We start from the raw sequence: 19034 nt of genomic DNA, 5'->3' as shown, positions 1-19034 counted from the left end.
CCTACCAAAAGCATTTTTTGACCGGAACAACCAAGTTTCCCAACCAGTGACATATTATAGCCTTGTCAACAAAAAATGAGACTAAAAAAACATCAGTTGGTTTGCCTAAAAATTGCAACTTTTCTTGTAGCATGGACAATGGTTCTCCAAACCTTCATTTAAGAAAATTCTTGCATATTTCCGGCTCAATAAAGGTACTTCATACCTACCTTGCCGCTAAGAAGCTGTTGGTGGGTTGATGGTTGGATATATGGGAGGGTTCGCTGATATGCTTTGAATCACCAACCATGAAGATTGGAAAACTTCGGGGTCAAGCAATATTTGATATACCCGTCGTTCTGGTCTCCGGAGCTTGGACTTAGTTTGTTTTGTTTCTCTAGGTTAGGACGTTAAACGTTTCATACATTGTCACCCAAATCCCTTAGTTTGAATATAAATCGCTTTCATATCGAGTTGGGACTTGGCTAATTTTGCGTCGAATATGGACTTAGTCTTCTTTTCCACTGAATCAAGACTTAGCTCATTTCTGCAGTAAAATTGAGAATCTTGGCATGATTCCAGTCTAACGAAGGTGCAACATGCCTCCCTTTCTCTGGTAAAATGGCGGTGGAGGGGGGAGTAAGGATGATTTAGTGACCTAATTTTTATCTCCAAACGGTGAAATTAATTTTTATGGCACTTCGTATTCACCAAGTGACAGCGATCGTAAATTCTGTCCGTCTGTCGCTCTGTCAGTTTGTCTGTCCCGGTTTCGCTAGTTTAGGCATTTCCAGATAAGCTAGGACGATGTAATTTGGCAGGCGTATCAGGGACTAGACCAGATTAAGTTAGAAATGGTCGTTTCCCCGATTAGGCCATCTGGGGGGGGAGGGAGTGGGGGGACGGTTAATTCGGAAAAATTAGAAAAAATGAAGTATTTTTAACTTACGAGCGGGTGTTCGGATGCGACCGGATCCGGTGACATTGGGGGAGTTGGGGAGGGGGCCTAAAATCTTGGAAAACGCTTGGAGTGGAGGGATCGGGATGAAACCTGGTGAGAAAAATAAAAACAAGTCCTAGATACGTAATTGACATAACTGGAACGGACGTGCTCTCTTTGGGAGAGTTGGGGGAGGGTTAATTCTGAAAAATTAGAAAAATGAGGTTTTTCAACTTACGAAGAAGTGATCGGATCTTAATGAAATTTCATATTTAGAAGGACCTAGTAACTCAGATCTCTCATTTAAAATCCTGACCAGATCCATTGTCAATGTGGGGAGTTGGGGAGGGGGACGGGAAATCATGGAAAACGATTAAAGCGGAAAGATCAAGATGAAACTTGATGGGAAGAATAAGCATAAGTCCAAGATACGTGACTAACATAACCGGGACGGATCCGATCTTTTTGGGGATGTTGGGAGGGGGGGAGTAATTCGGAAAAATTAGAAAAAATGAGTTTTTTTAACTTACGAACGGGTGATCAGATCTTAATGAAATTTGATATTTAAAAGGATCTTGTGCTTTAGAGCTCTCGTTTTAAATCCCAACCAGATCCGGTGACATTGGGGAGAGTTGAAGGGGGAAACCGGAAATCTTGGAAAACGTGAAAATTGAAGTATTTTTATCTTACGAATGGGTGATCAGATCTTAATAAAACTTGATATATAGACGGTTAATTCGGAAGAATTAGAAGAAATGAAGTATTTTTAACTTACGAGCGGGTGTTCGGATGACTGGATCCGGTGACATTGGGGGGAGTTGGAGGGGGCTAAAATCTTGGAAAACGCTTGGAGTGGAGGGATCGGGATGAAACCTGGTGAGAAAAATAAAAACAAGTCCTAGATACGTAATTGACATAATTGGAATAGATGTGCTCTCTTTGGGAGAGTTGGGGGAGGGTTAATTCTGAAAAATTAGAAAAAATGAGGTTTTTCAACTTACGAAGAAGTGATCGAATCTAATGAAATATCTTATTTAGAAGGACCTAGTAACTCAGATCTCTCGTTTAAAATTCTGACCAGATCCAGTGTCATTGTGGGGAGTTGGGGGGGGGGGCGGGAAATCATGGAAAACGGTTAAAGCGGAAAGATCAAGATGAAACTTGGTGGGAAGAATAAGCATAAGTCCAAGATACGTGAATAACATAAGCAGACCGGATCTGCTCTCTTTGGGGGAGTTGGGAGGGGGGGGGAGTAATTCGGAAAAATTAGAAAAAATTAGGTTTTTTTAACTTACGAACGGGTGATCAGATCTTAATGAAATTTGACATTTAAAAGGATCTTGTGCTTTAGAGCTCTCATTTTAAATCCCAACCAGATCTGGTGACATTGGGGGGAGTTGAAGGGGAAACTGGAAATATTGGAAAATGTGAAAATTGAAGTATTTTTATGTTACGAATGGGTGATCAGATCTTAATAAAACTTGATATATAGAAATATCTTTTGTCTTAGATGCTCCATTTTTAATTCGAATCGGATCCGGGGACATGGGGGTTGGAGGGGAAAAAACAGAAATCTTGGAAAACGCTTAGAGTAGAGAGATCGGGATAAAACTTGATGGGAAGAATAAGCACAAGTAATATATAAGTGATTGATATAATTGGAACGGATCCGCTCTCTTTGGGGGAGTTGGGGGGGGGTTCCGGTTCTTTGGCGAGTTCGGTGCTTCTGGACGTGCTTGTAAGATGAAAATTGGTAGGCGTGTCAGGGACCTCCACAAATTGACTTGATAACAGTCGTTTCCCCGATTCGACCATCTGGGGGGGGGGCTGGTCGACCTCGTGTCTCAGAGCTCTCATTTTGAATCCGACCTTATCTGGTCATATTGGGGGAGTTGGAGGGGGAAATTGGAAATCTTGGAAAACGCTTAGAGTGGAGAGATCAGGATGAAACTTGGTGGGAGGAATAATCACAAGTCCTAGATACGTGATTGACATAATCAGACTGAATCCGCTCTCTTTGGGGGAGCTGGGGGGTTGTTAATTCGAAAAAATTAGAAAACCGAAGGAAATTTTAACTCAAGAATGGGTTACCGAATCTTAATGAAATTTGATGTTTAGAAGAGACTCATGTCTCAGAGGTATTATGTTAAATCCCGACCAGATTTGGTGACACTGGGGGAGTCGGAGGGGGAAACCAGAAATCTTAGAAAACGCTTAGAGTGGAGAGATCGGGATGAAACCTGGTGGGTAGAATAAGCAAATGTCGTAGACACGTGATTGACGTAACCGGACTGGATCTGCTATCTTTGGGGGAGTTTGGGGGGTCCAGTGCTTTGATGAGTTCAGTGCTTCTGGGCGTACTAGGACGATGTCAATTGGTAGGCGTGTCAGGGACCTGCACAAGTTGACTTGATAAAGTTGTTTTCCACGATTCAACCATCTGGGGGGCTGAAGGGAGAGGGTGATTGGATATTAATGAATTTTGAAGGACCTCGTGTCTCAGAGCTCTTATTTTAAATCCCGATCGGTGTTAAGCCTCTGAATATTCATTCTAAATCAATCTGTTGATTCTTATAATTTTGCTAGAGCTCAAGCCATATGAGCTCTTGGCTCTTACAACCTCGTCACAAGTGTCATATGAGCTCTTAGCTCTTGTTTTTTTTTTTTTTTTTTTTTTTTGCTTATTTCCAGTTTCAAAAAGGTACAACATATTTATCATTTATATTATGTATATGTGAAGTGTGACAAGTTCTATGATTTTAGGCCCTTGCCGTTGGGGCCACATTTGTCACTTCCCCACATTTTTTCTGGCTATTGATCGCTATCGGTGGAATGGCAATCTCGAAATTTGGTCCTGTTTAAGCAGAGGTTTCGGGGCTGTCAGTTATTATTCACTTCCATTTCACTGTTGCTGTGTCTTAGGTTTTTTTGTATTCAATTTTATATTTATTCTGGCAATTTCCTTAGGGGATTCGGCGACCTTGGCGAGGAGTACTCCTGGTTGGACCTCCTGGGACTGGAAAAACTCTCTTGGCAAAGGCTGTTGCAACGGAATGTAAAGCTACCTTTTTTAATGTAACATCTGCAACCTTAATATCTAAGTATCGAGGTGAATCCGAGAAGTTGGTACGAACTCTGTTCAAACTTGTAAGTTTTCTAAGGTATTTAATTTATATAGTTCTACTCTGCCTACTACATTATTTTTGACTATGTTGAAGTATAATATCTTTTAAAGTTTTAAAGTTTTTCAAGCTTTGCTTCAGGTTTTGTTATCTTTATTGTAGATGAATAAACCCTTTCTTTCTTGAAAAAAAAAGAAGAAAAATGGATTTAACAGAAAAGATTGCTTTCAAAGCTGATTAGGTTAAGAAGATTCGAGGGAAACGGCAAAAAAAATGTTATTTTGAATTTTTTGCGTAATCTCTGCTCAAAGAAGGTGTAACACACCTATCTTTCCGCTAAACACCTGTTAAGTTCAGTATCGATGTTGTAATGTAAAATATGTAAGTATGTAGTTTATTACCTATCGTGGAGAAATTGAATTTCTATAATTCATCAAAAACGAGAGCTAAATACAAAATGGGGGATAATGTCACACTGCCACAAGTTCTTGCAAGGGGAACTCTATTTAAGGTGGGGTATTTAATTTAATTTATTTAATTTAAATAAAAAAGTGGGATTATAACGCAGTTGTAAGATCACAATTTTTTTCACTCAAAATGCTCTAGTAATAATAGCCGCGTTTTCTTTCAAATTTCACCCAAACGGAAAACTAAGGCAAGTAAGTTTATCACGCGGCTTAGGAACGATTCTGTTCAGGTGTGCTAAAATACAAAAAAAAAATCTCGTTAATTTAAATCTCCTATTAAACATCGTTACATCACACTTCGAAATATAAAGGACCAGACCATTCGTCAGATAATTCTCAGAAAATTCCTGGAAGTATTTTTTTCAACCCTGGAATGGTTCAGCTAATAATAGGTAAGTTTTCGGTGAAATACAAAATGGAGTATTTCTTTCCTCTATGCATTATTAGGCAATTTGGTTTTTGGCTGAGATGGTAGCATCCTCATAAGTAACAGGTGGTTCCTTATGGTTCCTTAATTCGATTAAAAATAAATATTTCTTGCCATATCTATTTAAAACTAGGAATATATGTTTTAGCCTTTAAATTACGGTGCATGTAATAAAGCGGCTGAACAACGTCAAAAGAAAAAACGATTTATTAATTCAGACATAGCCTTTTTGACATAGTCTTGTTGATATCGTTAGTCCTCAGGGCTGTAGAATCGTCTGATTCAGCAACATCTAATAGATGAAATGGACGTGTCAATGCATGGTAGTAACTAATCTTGGGTTGGAAACCAAATTGAAATGTTGGTATATGAAAAACCTTTTTTAAAATACCATACTGTCTAGCACTTTAAACACTTCAGAACTACTTACTACATCTATTGTTTTATATTATATTTATTAAGATTATGCTTATTTATAAAATATTTCATAAAATAAATAAAATATTTTCTGTTATAAAATTAGTTAAGTTAAAATTATGTTACTTACGGAAGCTTCATTCTCATAAAAATATGGGTTTAGATAAAAGCTATTAAGACACACTCAGCACCAATACAGGTCAACACTTTAGACACGGCAATAAGTCGGTAAGACGAGCCTCTTGGAATAAGTCTTCCTTTTTAAATATTGGAGATATAAGGTCAGCGCAACACGCATCAGAAATGATGCCAGTAGGAAAAACCGTTTGATGCAACAATGCAATGTGATTAATAAGCTTTTCTGATCCAAATTAAAGAAGCTTTCTTTTTAAGCTTTAGAATTGCGATCATACATCTTTTGAACTGACAACAAATAGACTAGGTGCAGGTCTGCCTGGTTTTTCAAACAACTTTATTGGAGACACTAGCATTAGGGAATTGGAATGATTTTGAAGTGAGAACCCCACTCTTTTTCACCATTGTAATACTCGACCTTGTGTTACTGATTGTTTTCTGAACGAATTTTCAACACATTGTATAGGTTACTACCAAACACTTGAGGTTTGTACACTTTCAGTGTTACCTGATTTGCTGCCAAAGTTTTTTGTATAAAGGTGCACATTGTTAACAACACCATTTTTTGGTCTACCACAGTCATTCTAAATGTGCCGCAACAACTTTGACGACTCATACGCTGCTTTAAGGTGACCGACCTAATACTTAAGAGTCAGCTTTTAGTATAAAACTTTATCAGCTTGCCTTAGTTTATCTTATAATTTGTTCACAATATCAATGTCACAACAATCAAAATACCCGTTAAGATCGATGGCTGTCTCAAATTCAGAAGACTCCACGGTTCTTCAGGAGCTGATAACATGGAACAGATGTTTTATCAAGTATCGAATCATATTCTTGCTGGTAGAAAGTTGCATCGGTATTCTTCCCCTCTTTCTAAATTTCCATTTTGACTCATTCCTTCGGCTGGTATCTGATACAGAATCCTTCAAATTTCACGCCTATTATAGCGGTACATAATCGCAATAATCACTGTCTAAACCAATCTTAACTATGGAATCAGTTGGCTCTGAAAAGAAAGTTTGGCGTACTTCTGCAATATCAAATGAATGAGTCATCATTGTCTTAGGGAAGGATAGAGAATCCGGCAAGTAGGATAGCACGGAATTTTTTTTCTGTCTTACGACAGACCTTGAGAAAATCATAATTAAATTTCCCAATCGTTTTTTCCCCCAGATGATTTTGTTAATTTTATTTGAAATGTATTAGCAAAATAATTTGATGCATCCATTGCTAAAAGTTCCAGGAAAAAGCAAAATTACCTTAATTAACGCTAATTAATAAGATCAAGTAAGGATTGCAGAAAAAAAATACTGAATTGATAGGACATTCAGGATGGGTCTTTTACTATCATTTTTCTCCTAACTAGACGCTTCCACATATATTTTTAAAAACCAGCTCCTTTAAGCCCAAAATCCTCATGAAACGGAGGGCGTTTATTGTATGATAGGACTTGGGCTTACCCAAATGCTTCCGTAAGAAAAAGAATTGATTGGAAAATATATTATTGTACAGTATTTTTGAAGTGTTTTAGGATCAGACTGCCAATAGAACATATTAGTTTTAATATTCAGAGTTGAAAAGAAATTAAATTACGTTTCCAAAAAAGTTGAGCAAGATAGAATTCATTTCAATAATGAAATGACAGTATCATTGAAACAACAAATTTATATTTAAGGCGCAAAGTCGTGCTCCAAGTGTCATATTCTTTGACGAGGTAGAGGCTCTTGTTGGACAGCGGGGCTTACCAAATGAGCACGAGGCGACGCGACGCTTTCAAGCAGAGCTGCTTGTGCAAATGGATGGAATTACACAGACGGACTCAACTAAATCCGGAGCAGTACTGGTGTTAGCAGCTACAAATCACCCCTGGATGATTGATGAAGCTTTTCGGAGAAGATTTGAAAAGAGAATCTACGTTCCACTGCCTGATAGTAACTTTGTTTTATTTATTGCTCGATGAAGTTATAGTTTTAAATGCGTCATTTATAAATCACTCTGGTTAAGCTCACTTTTGTTACATACTTTTTCGATTGTAATATCAAGCGCTTGATTGCAAAAACTGACTGAGCGTTATGTGGGGGCGATTTGGGAGCCATTTTGACCACCTCAATTTTAAAATGCGGTTGAGAAACTAATTTAAAAAAAATTAACATACCCAAGCGCATAAACAAACAACGAAAAATGCTCAGTCGACGTGGCAAATTTGAACTACGAACTATTTAAGTGAAGGGCTTAAGTTGTATAGTTAATAAAAAACGGTATGAAAGAGTGTATCTTTGAGGAGCTTTTGTTTCAGTGCAAAAGAGAAAAACGATTTAGAAAGAGTAAAGGAATTAGAAAGAGAGAAAGAATTTAGCGAAAGACGATCACGATTGAAATGGCGATTTTTGCAGTCTGAAAGCAGAATAATGAGAGCCGCTGTTTTGATTTTACGATTTTACTAGGTTGCAGCTACTGTTCCAACCACGATCTTTTTAATCATTTTTGACTCATGGTAATCATTTGTATTCTAATTAAATGGTAGTTTTGAATCAGTTACATCAGTTTCAAAAATACGACACATATTTTATTTTAAGAGATGTTTTATTACTCTTTTTTCAATCGAGTGGATTTTAGGTAAGAAATTTAGCAAGTACCTGAAAATACAGCTTTTGCGTGTTGTTGACAGTCAAAATTTTTGAAAATAGACCAAGAAAGTTACAATGGCTATAAACTGAGCCAAAATATAAAGGATTTGGAAAGCTGAGAAATGATAACATTAGCATATATCTAAACAGTTCGAATTTAATGAGGGGGTTGATATGCTGTTGCTCGAGGGAGGGGTTTCAAAATTCAAAGAAAATTTCCTTTACTAAAGTGACTTTAATTTTTTTTGAAAGATTTACTAATGAATTGTTTGAATTCTTGCTTGGGAACGTAGGTTATGCGAGATTTTAATCTGAGGTAAGGATTTTTGTCGTATATTACGCTAATTACGTGCAAATTTTTTGATACAGTTTGATAAGTCTTGAGATTGTCGGGTATACAGGACCTTGCCCCCTTCCGTATCCTCCACGTTTTGATGGACGTGCTTCATGTATACTTCAATAATGTGATACAAAATGGTTGTATAGCTCTAATTTAAAAATATTTTACAACAATTATTTTAATTTTTTTATTGATGGAACATATTGCTGCTAAACTGCTACTCAATTGCTGAACATTGGGATAAAAACCACACAAAAATACATCAAAGCAATTCTATGAGCAAATGGAAAAATTTTACTCCTATTTGTGCCTTGAAAATGTCAGGAAACAAACAGGAAATCATTTCCTGTTGAGCTTCTTGTTATGATATATCATATAAAATCCGATCATCAAATGATATCATATTGCTTTTAGAAGTAACAGCATACAATAAGGTTCAGATAATTATGCAAGGGTCTTTGTGACCCTGTAGACTTTTCTGTAGTTCTCACCTAATATGCTCGTTAGTGCTGTTTCAGAATCCCCTCTCCTCAAAAAATTTTTGTAATGAGTTATTTCACAAATATAGAAAAGTTAAAATAAAGCATAATTGCAAATTTTACTAAATTAGAAACATTGGCAGAATGGAAAGCCCCTTTTGCATACAAAAATTTTTAATAATTGAATTTTCTCTGTTGGGCAATTATTATAGCCTAGTTAGTTCTAATTACTGAAAGCTACCCAAAACTATTCAGTTATAAAGTTATCCAAAGGACCAAATAATTTAAAAAAAAAATCCACCTGGAAAATTATTTGAATTTTCGTGAACTTTCTATAATATAAAAAGAAAAAATATTAGTTTTCATGTCCCTGGTTTAATAGAAATTTCTAAACTCCCAAGCGTTTTGTTAGACATTAACTTACGCATAATAATGTAAGTTCGTAGATGCATTGTCCTTATATATCGCAACTAAGTTAAAACTCGATTCTTTATTGTTGTACTCTTAATATATCTATTTTGTTTAGGGAACACAAGAGCTGCTTTACTTTCTTCTGCTCTATGCAGTGTTGCATTAGAATCGGATGTGAATTTGGAGGAGCTTTCTGCCATGCTAGAAGGATACTCAGGAGCTGATATTGTATTAGTGGCGCGGTAATTAAATTTCATTTCCTCTTTCCTCTTTTACGTTTTCTGTCTTTTACTGCTAAAATGTTTACTTAACTTTAGCTATTCATTTTGTTTGTAGCTGTCTCTATTTTTTTTTAATCTGTTTAGTTGTACTTCCACTTTTGCTTCTTTTTTCTTACGTAGCCAAATAGTCCTGGTTTTGTTAATAGTTACACAAATAACATTTTTAGGAAATTATTAAATGCATGCATATTCCAAACTTTCGTAAAATATATAGGTTTCCTTGGTGAGCTTAACATTACGTCATTTTCATGATACACAGGTATGTTTTCAGTGAAAATGGGCTTTACGAGATTATCTACAAATACTACTGTCTTAAATCACCAAGAAACGGGAATATGGTTGTATGTGGTATGATATTGATAGCAAAATAAACGGGCAAAAGCTGAGAGCTATAAGCCCATCATTGAAAAGTCAAAGACTGGTCTTTTAGATCCAGCATTTAGAAATATATAAATGCTCTATTTACCATATTTTGCAGCTAAAAGGGCGTTATCAATGTCTAATATACACATTGTCTTCAGTGCTCATAAAAGTATTAAAAAAACTCACTTTTTGGAGTACTCGAGAAATCTAAACCAATTAAAAAAAAAACAGTTCGATTGTATACCACAAGTTTAGTTTTCTATTTTTTTTCTTAGTTGTACAAAAGTCGGCTTGTTTGGTTTTTTTCATTAATATGTCGAAAATTTTCCTCGTTTGGTCTTCTTCGTTAGTAATCTTTGTTCATCTTCATTTTTCGTTCGCACATTACTCTTTTTTAAGAGGTTTCCTCCCTCAGGTATTCAAAAAAAGATGTGTGCCTACGTATTGTCCTTGTTGCCTTGATAAAGGCTATCGCATAAAAGAGCTCTTTTGAATGAGGTGGAAGGATGTATATACATAGGAATTCATTCACGTCACATTTAACTTTCCTTATAGACAACAGATAGTCTTTGCCGTTGCTAGAGCCGTTTCTAGTACTCACAGTTAGAATGTTCCCCGTTTTGGTGTCAACGAAATTTTGGTAGCTCTTGATTCTAGGTTGTTTTTTTGTTTTATTTTACCCAAATAAACGGATTAGGGAAATTTGTTGTATTCAAAGAAATCTAAATCAAATAAAAAAACAACACATTTGGATTATAGATCTTAAGTACTTTGAAATTTTTTTATATTTATATCTGGTTCTTGTTAAAAATCTGCTAGATTTTTTACATTAATTGGCTGAAAATTATCATCGTTTATTTCGTCTTCTTGTTTCTTCGTTTTTGGTCATCTTGTTCATCATTTGTTTTTGTTTTTTTTCATCTTGTTCATCATTTGTTTTCGTTCGCACTTTTTAGTAAAAGTTTTAGTACTCCTAAAAAAGCTCAAATTAAACGACGCTTGTGTTTCAAGAGTCGTTCGTAACGAATTGGAAAAAAAAATCAATACAATGTAAAGAGTAAGGCTAAAGAGAGGGTAACCCCCTCATATACAGGATAATTTCTGTTCGTTTTAAGTTTTATTGTCGCTCCTTACATTAAGTTGAAAAAAGAATTGTTTGTTATTTAATTTCTGGTAGTTTTTTTAATGCCGGTAAAACCGGCTCTCCCTCCACGGAAAGATCCCCTAGTCAATTTAATCCCGGTGAGAATTTGCCCATTTGCCCACACAGGGTTGTGTGGGGTGCACGTTATCTCCAAAGACATAGAAATTGGACCTTTCACCTGCACTGAACAACATGGCTATCAAAATTTTGATTGAATAACTTAGGTAAAAAAGGGGCGTGTAGGGGAGGTTCGTTGCCTTCCAATCCTTTTTGTCACTTAAAAAGGGCGCTAGAACTTTTAATTTTCGTTTGAATACGGTCTCTTGAGATATTCTAGGACCATTCGTCTGATACGTTCTTCCCTTGGAAAAAAACACGTATCCGTGATCTTTCTTTTGGCAAAATGCACAATTCCACATTTTAGAAGATTGGAGCTTGAAACCTTTACTGTATGGTTCTCTGATACGCTGAATCTGATGGCGTGATTTCCATGAAGATTATTTTTCTTTAAGGGGTGTTTCCCCTTTTTTTGAAAATCAAGCAACTTCTCTCAGGCTAGTAGCCTTTTGTTAGGTAAATTTTTGGTATTTAAATATGAACTATTTTAAGTTGTAAAAATTACTCTTCTATCCACTCTAATTTTCCGCTTAACTTGATATAAAACAGTGTAAAAAGTCGATTAATGAAGTTAGTGCAATACCTTTTTTTGCTTCTAACTTCCTTTTAAGCTTTAATTTTAAATGATTAATTGTCAGTTTGACCACTTTGAAGTTCAGCCTGGTTCCTAAAAATGCTGACAATGGGCCGCGAACTCTCATCAGCTAGTTAATCTGAACCAAAGTGAACAGTACTCGAGCAATTGTTTCTCGGGCCAAAATTCATTTACACTTGTATGCCTAAAAGTCAGAGACTACACTAGTTTTGCTAATAACGCTAATAACGCTCATTTCACCTTATTATTACACTGAAAAAAGAAGGCCAAAGAACGCCAAGCTCTAGATGAGATTTTTTTTTTTTTTTTTTTTTTTTTTTTTTTTTTTTTTTTTTTTTTTTTGAAACTAGCGCCAGTTTTTATTCTTGTAAGTTTCACACCCTACTTGGCGTTGTTGCTAAACACACGTGTTCCCATGGACCGCAAGCTCCCACCAGTTAGCTTTTCTGAACCAAAGTGGAACCGTAATTGACTAATTTACGTTCAAACCATAATGTAGTCATACTTGTACATAAAATCAAAATTGAATAATTTAATCCCATGCCACATTGTCGTCATACTTGTAGGTAAAATCAAAATTGTGAACGGCTCCAGCATCAAGTATGTATCTGTTAATAAATCCATTGAATTGAACAATCTTCAAATGCAGAATTTGTTCATTGATCAATCAGAGTTAAGTTTAGGGTAATATTTTCTGAAATAAGGAAAGACTGCAGCTTGAAACTGCAGTCTTCTTATCTGTCTTTCTTTTCTTATCGGTCTATTCTTATTCTATACTAGTTTTATCTTATCTTTCTTATCAAATGATACAAAGACATAGTATGTCTTTCTGATCTGTCTTTCTTATTTTATTCTTATTCCGTCTATCTTTATTCTATGTTATTCTTATCTTTCTTTTCAAAAGATACAAAGACATAGTATGTCTCTGATCAATCTTTTCTATTTTATTCTTATTCAATCTATTCTTATTCTATGTTATTCATTTCTTTCTTATCAAAGGATACAGAGTTCAGAGTTTTATTCACCAATAAATACAAAATGAAAATACAGTACTCTTATTCCCCCTCGAAAGGCTCCATGGCCAGGGACACAAGGGGGATACAAAAGCAACAACCAAAAAAGAGAATAATAGCCAAATTACATATAAGGCGAAAAAGAGAACATACCTGAGGCCTGGGAGTCAAAGCGCAGATTGGACAACCATGCACCATGAACAAACACTCAGGGGACATCAACTCCTCAGAGGAAAAGGAAAAGGGGAAAAAACAAAAATAGTAAAAAAACACAAAAACGAAATGCTATTCTGTTTTATTCTTTACTTGTATTGTATTGGATTAACAACGCTTTTTGACTACTAAGGTCCCTGCGTCGGCCCTGCAGTGCATTCCTGCAGCATGATTCGATCTCTGGGTCCCGTATTACCAAGCTAAGGTCAAATCCACTACAGTGCCACCACAGGACTGATTCTTTACTTAATGATCCTTAAAAATCGTTTTAAAAGTCCCAAACGAGTGGCATCTCTGTACTGAAGAAGGTAGTGAATTCCAGACCTGTTGACAAGCAATTAGGGGATTAAAATTTGATCGAATGGTAGGGGCAGGCGGAATGCAGATATTATATGAAGAACGGAGGCTATGTGGAGCTGAATCAGGAATAAACACAGGAGTTTTTTGAAGAGTTTTTGGAAGATTGCTGTGAAGCTGATGAAAGACAAAAGAAGCACATGAAGTAATGTACATAGACTGTAGACTTAAGAGCGGTATTGGTGAGGAACGGTTGGTGTCCATAACCAGACGCCATGCTTTATTATGCATGACAGAAAGTGATCGAAGTGTAGATGGAAAAGTAGACATCCATACAAGGGGGCAATAAGAAACATATGACTAGACAATAGACAAGGCAGAAAGAAAGCTTCAGAATAGATCCTGGAAATGTGTGTCTAAGTTTTTGAATGATACCCCAACTCCATGAGACCTTAACCCTAATCATGGCTATATGGTTTCTAAGTGAAAGGTTCTCTTCAAGCAGGAAATCAATATCATACAAAGACATAGTATTAGTAGAAAACTATTGGAAACAAACTAGTGTTGATACAAGTGTTTCAAACCACCTTCCATTTTCCACTTATATAGTAAAAATAGAAAAAAAACATGGAAAAAATGGAAATTAAGGAAAAGACCAAACACCTGCCATTTATACATTTTCTGATGTTACTTGGATATTACAATCTTGATGAACATATTCTCCCTAAATAAAAGGAGAGAATAATTTGGTGTTAGAGTGGGGGTCTATTTGTTGCGTGATTTTCTTGTCTCTTATAGGGATGCAGCTATGATGTTTCTTAGGAGGAAGATAGCTGGCCTTTCTTGCGAGGAGATTCGCCAGTTGACGGCCGAGGAGTTGAATAACCCAGTATCTATGGGAGATTTCAAGGAGGCTATTTTACGTTGCAAGAAAAGTGTTAAACACACAGAACTGGAAAGATACCGCCATTGGATTAATGAGTTTGGTTCAACATAGTGCATTGAAAACTTATTCTTTGACTAATAAACTTTTTTTTAAATAGTAGTGGAGTACGAAACTCATAAAAATGAAAGTAGTGACGAAGCTATTCATGGAGTGTCTGAATTCTTACTTAATGTATTTAATTTTGTATTATTATTAGCTGAACACAGGCACGCACGTGTGAGTGTCTTTGGATGCATACCCCTTTTCTAGAGTTTATATGTTTTTACAACTCTTTCTAAATCTTGATGAACATATTCTCCCTAAATAAAAGGAGAGAATAATTCGGTGTTAGAGTGGGGGTCTATTTGTTGCGTGATTTTCTTGTCTCTTATAGGGATGCAGCTATGATGTTTCTTAGGAGGAAGATAGCTGGCCTTTCTTGCGAGGAGATTCGCAAGTTGACGGCCGAGGAGTTGAATAACCCAGTATCTATGGGAGATTTCAAGGAGGCTATTTTACGTTGCAAGAAAAGTGTTAAACACACAGAACTGGAAAGATACCGCCATTGGATTAATGAGTTTGGTTCAACATAGTGCATTGAAAACTTATTCTTTGACTAATAAACTTTTTTTTTAAATAGTAGTGGAGTACGAAACTCATAAAAATGAAAGTAGTGACGAAGCTATTCATGGAGTGTCTGAATTCTTACTTAATGTATTTAATTTTGTATTATTATTAGCTGAACACAGGCACGCACGTGTGAGTGTCTTTGGATGCATACCCCTTTTCTAGAGTTTATATGTTTTTACAACTCTTTCTATTGTTCCGTATATTTTATATATATATTTGTCTATTCTCGATTTTTAATTTGTACTTCTACGAAATATTTAGTTCGTGCTTGACTGTAGGTGTCAATAGGAGCATCGTGAAACGGGGTAGTATCTCCGATATAGAGGATTCACAAACTTCACATGTATACCTGCGGAAGTAAATGAATTTCGAATTCTTCTTAGCCACTGTTGTATTCAGGAAAAGTGTATAATAGATTCCAGAGACTGTACAACCGATATCCGAAACAAATCTTTTTAAAATTTGTGAAATTTAGATTTAACGGATACCTATTTAGGAGTAGGAGTACAGGGGGAAGGCAAATTCAAGAATAGAAAAAAGCAAAAAAAGATGAATCACGAAAAAACTATCGAAAATCAGGTAATCTTACATAATTTGATTTTTTTTTTTTTTTTTTTTTTTTTTGCAGATATGACTGAAAATTGTATTTTTGAGCAAAAAGTATTCTCTTTTTGAAATATTAAATCAACCTTTGATAATATTCAAATTTAGCGTAATAGATTCTAAATTCTCGCACCTAGGTAAAGAAGCTCCTTACCTTAAACCTTAGATCCTCCTGAGCCATCAGTGGCTTATAGGGCGTCGATAAAGCCTCTCCATTTCTCACAAAGCTGTGCAGCTGCAATGATATCTTCCCATTGTGGAGAGGGGGAAATGTTGGCCTCTTTCAGGGCTCGATCATACTGCCTCTGCAGTTTGTGCTTTGGTCTTCGTCTCCCTTCTGGCTGCAACTGATACAATCTTCAGGGCAGTCTATCTTCGGGCATGCGTAGAACATGAATAAAGAAGCTCGATTACCTAGCTTTAAGAAGCTTGGTGATTAAAAAACAGAAGTCGATTAAACCAATAAGAAAAGTATTTTGTTAAAATCAGTATATATAAGTTTATGCTAACCCTGGGTGGTGAAGGTGCTCCAAATTCCTGCTGCCATCACTTATCTACTTTTAACGCTTGATATTTTTTTTGTAAAGAGAAGAATATGTTGCATATGTCGTCCAACCGCCACCATTTTTCACTTACATTTTGGCGAGATGTTTTAGTTTGAACTATGTTACCTGGCGATCCTTGTCTCTAATCAAACAAGTAATTTTCTCTTTTTTTCGGGGGGAGGGTGTATAGAAGCTTGTAGAATTTAATGTTTAGACTTTTTTGTACAAAATTCCTATGAACCATGATTACAAAAATTTTATGACTCATTTTGAAAGGAAGCAACGATATTAGTACTAGAAAAATTTATAATAGTATCCTGTAAAAATTGGTCCCTATAATGCATTGCTATCTTGATAAATCAATCATTGATAATAACATTTGAAAATGCTTGCTTCTTGCTAAATTTCCAACAAATGTGACGTTACCGACAAATGCCAAGAGATGGACTTGTTCTTCATGATTGTCATTAGGCATGAAAACCTTCTAATGTACCTTCTTTATCCAAATCTCCCTTGTGTACTTACTTCTTTCCCCGACTGGAAGAGAACCACCTTTTGATAACATAATATTTTTTGGACCCATGCCATAAGTTTCTGTTTTAAAATAAATTTGCCATCAAGCTAGTTCAACACCAGGGGCGTAATTTGCTAAGGGGGGGGGTCAACTGCCCCTCCCAGACCCGAGTTTGGCCTCCTAGGTGAAATTTGGTTTCTTCAAAAATCTTGTTAAAACTAATATAAGCTTGCATAATTCAATTATCAACAGAAATGAATCAGTTTTCTTTAGTATATATTTACTTTATAGTACTATAAAGTATCTTTATAGTACTTTTATAATACTTGCATGGTATAAAATGGTTTATTTTTCTGTTTTACTGTCATTTTCACTTGACTTGGGAAAATCGTCTCCAACTTTGCCCCCCCCCCCAGGATTTGAAAAAAATTACGCCTCTGTTTAACAACCTAAAAAAATCATATTTTAACAATAAAAGCTGAATGTCCTCAACAAATTCTTCTATTTTTCCACGCTATATAAATATTTATATACATATAAAAAATTGAAGAATTTGTTGAGGACATTCAGCTTTTATGTTCTCAACAAATTGACATAAAAGAGCAAATTAACATAAACGAGCAAATATGAATGCTCGTTTATCTTTATAAACGAGCAATAATTGTATATTTATTTATGTATGTTTGTATTTTTCTCGAAAATGGCTTCATATTTTTTCGGGGAAATTGCCATCCTGGTATATTCTGGCCTTAAAAAAACGATTTAGATAGGTCAGAAGTTTGAGAATATTTGTTAAGAGCCATCAGTATTGCAATGTTGTCACGCTAAGTGGAGAAATTGAAGATTTTCATGCATTGAAAAGCACTTTAAACAGTTTAAAGAGCAAAAACTGGTAGTTGCAAAAATACGTGTAAATATATATGTATATATATATATATATATATATATATATATATATATATATATATATATATATATATATATATATATATATATATATATATATATTAATTTTAGTAAGTCATTATGCCCGTTGCGTGTAATTTTGCACAGTTTTATAATTAAAATTTCACAATATTTTATAATTATTTCGATAATAGGTTTCTTCGTAGCAGACAAAACATCTGCCAAAGATAATTGTTTGCTAAAAACTGACTAATAATTAGGTAGAATGTGGTATATCCTTGGTTATTTTGCAGGTTCTACCAGCAATAGATTTCCATAAGGCAGATAGTTGATGCAAGTATTGTTTTTCGTAAATTTAAATTTTGGCAAATTTTGTTAACAGACTTAATAATAACGAACAAACTAATTGACAAAGACTAAGAATACGGACAATAATCGATAGTCAAAATTAAAAAGACTAATCGTGAAGGCCTTTATAAGCATGTACATGCTAGGGACGGGGTTTTGGATACGGTCCTTGACTCTTTTTGTTGGTTTTATGTGTTTTTAATAATGCCAATTGGGGTCTTAATCAGAGGCGCCAGATATGAAAGATCATGGTGATACTCCCAGAGGTAATTTTCTTGACCTGTTAGTAAGCAATTTTTAGAATCAGAATTTATGTGCGATGTTTTGCAATTCGGCAACTCTATTTTTGGAATTTATCGTCTTTTAAGCCATTTCTGTGATTTTTAGATTTTCCAATCTCAAACGGTAAAAATGGCTAAAACATTTGTAAAACCTGCCCCCTTCCCCACCCTCTTTGGTAGAGACACTTTTGCACTTATCATCTATTATTAGGATCGAGAGATGCTCGCCTCCCTTCAAATGATTTACAATGTGTCCTTGTGGCAATTTTTAATCAGTCTTTTCATCAGTTTTAGGACTTTTTTCAAAGTAATGATTATGAAATTTCTTTGAAACTATTTGTATTTGTCAGATCTCTTAGTGACCCTGTGGTCTTTGTGCCCAAGATCACATCTAGAGGGTACCTGGCGTGAAATATCCCTTTCCCCTCCTTTGTGTAAATACTGCACATGAACCCTTTTCGCAGATGACTGGATAAACAATAGATTTGTCGCTTTTGGTTCTTCTTTTATTAATGCATACAGGAAATGTGTCTACCCTTACCTCTTCCTGACACTTACATAATGAGACTTGTAATGCGAAAAAAATATATTATGAAAAGAGAAATCACCAATGCAACAGCACAAACACATAAAAAAAAAGAGACAGAAGGAGAAAAGAAAGACTGTTTTCCTAAGTTAGTGATTAATATAGCTATTAATTTTCTCTATGATTAAAAAACATTACAGCTCATCGTCCTGAGGGACAGTAGAAGATGTGGAAGGAGCCGAAACACGAAAAAGTAATTTTATGCTCCTGTATTTCCGTTTCACGGAGACACCAACCCCCTTGTTGTCAGGTATGGTTGTAAAAGGTTTATTGCATGTTGTGAATTTTATTTTAGAATTCCTTCGTATACCTTCAATTATGACCAA

General features: G+C 35.4%; 1 protein-coding gene across 4 annotated transcripts in view; it reads left to right on the top strand.

Annotated features, from left to right (window-relative positions):
- LOC136026521 (polypeptide N-acetylgalactosaminyltransferase 3-like) overlaps positions 1-15155 on the top strand; it is a 181954-nt gene extending 166799 nt beyond the window's left edge. For 3 of the 4 annotated variants that reach the window (XM_065703208.1, XM_065703216.1, XM_065703189.1), the window contains 4 exons: positions 3887-4066; positions 7166-7421; positions 9463-9589; positions 14169-14412. In XM_065703208.1, the coding sequence (XP_065559280.1) occupies positions 3887-4066; positions 7166-7421; positions 9463-9589; positions 14169-14367 (762 nt within the window). In that variant the 3' untranslated portion in view covers positions 14368-14412. Of the gene's footprint in view, positions 1-3886; positions 4067-7165; positions 7422-9462; positions 9590-14168; positions 14413-14689 lie in introns of those variants that run through there. The other variant, XM_065703198.1, reaches the window with a different exon arrangement.
- Positions 15156-19034: the final 3879 nt, after the last annotated feature.

Source organism: Artemia franciscana, chromosome 1, assembly GCF_032884065.1.
Source record: "Artemia franciscana chromosome 1, ASM3288406v1, whole genome shotgun sequence".
Lineage (NCBI taxonomy): Eukaryota > Metazoa > Arthropoda > Branchiopoda > Anostraca > Artemiidae > Artemia > Artemia franciscana.
The sequence above is the reverse complement of the archived record's forward strand: the minus strand, read 5'-3'. Positions and strand labels throughout refer to the sequence as shown.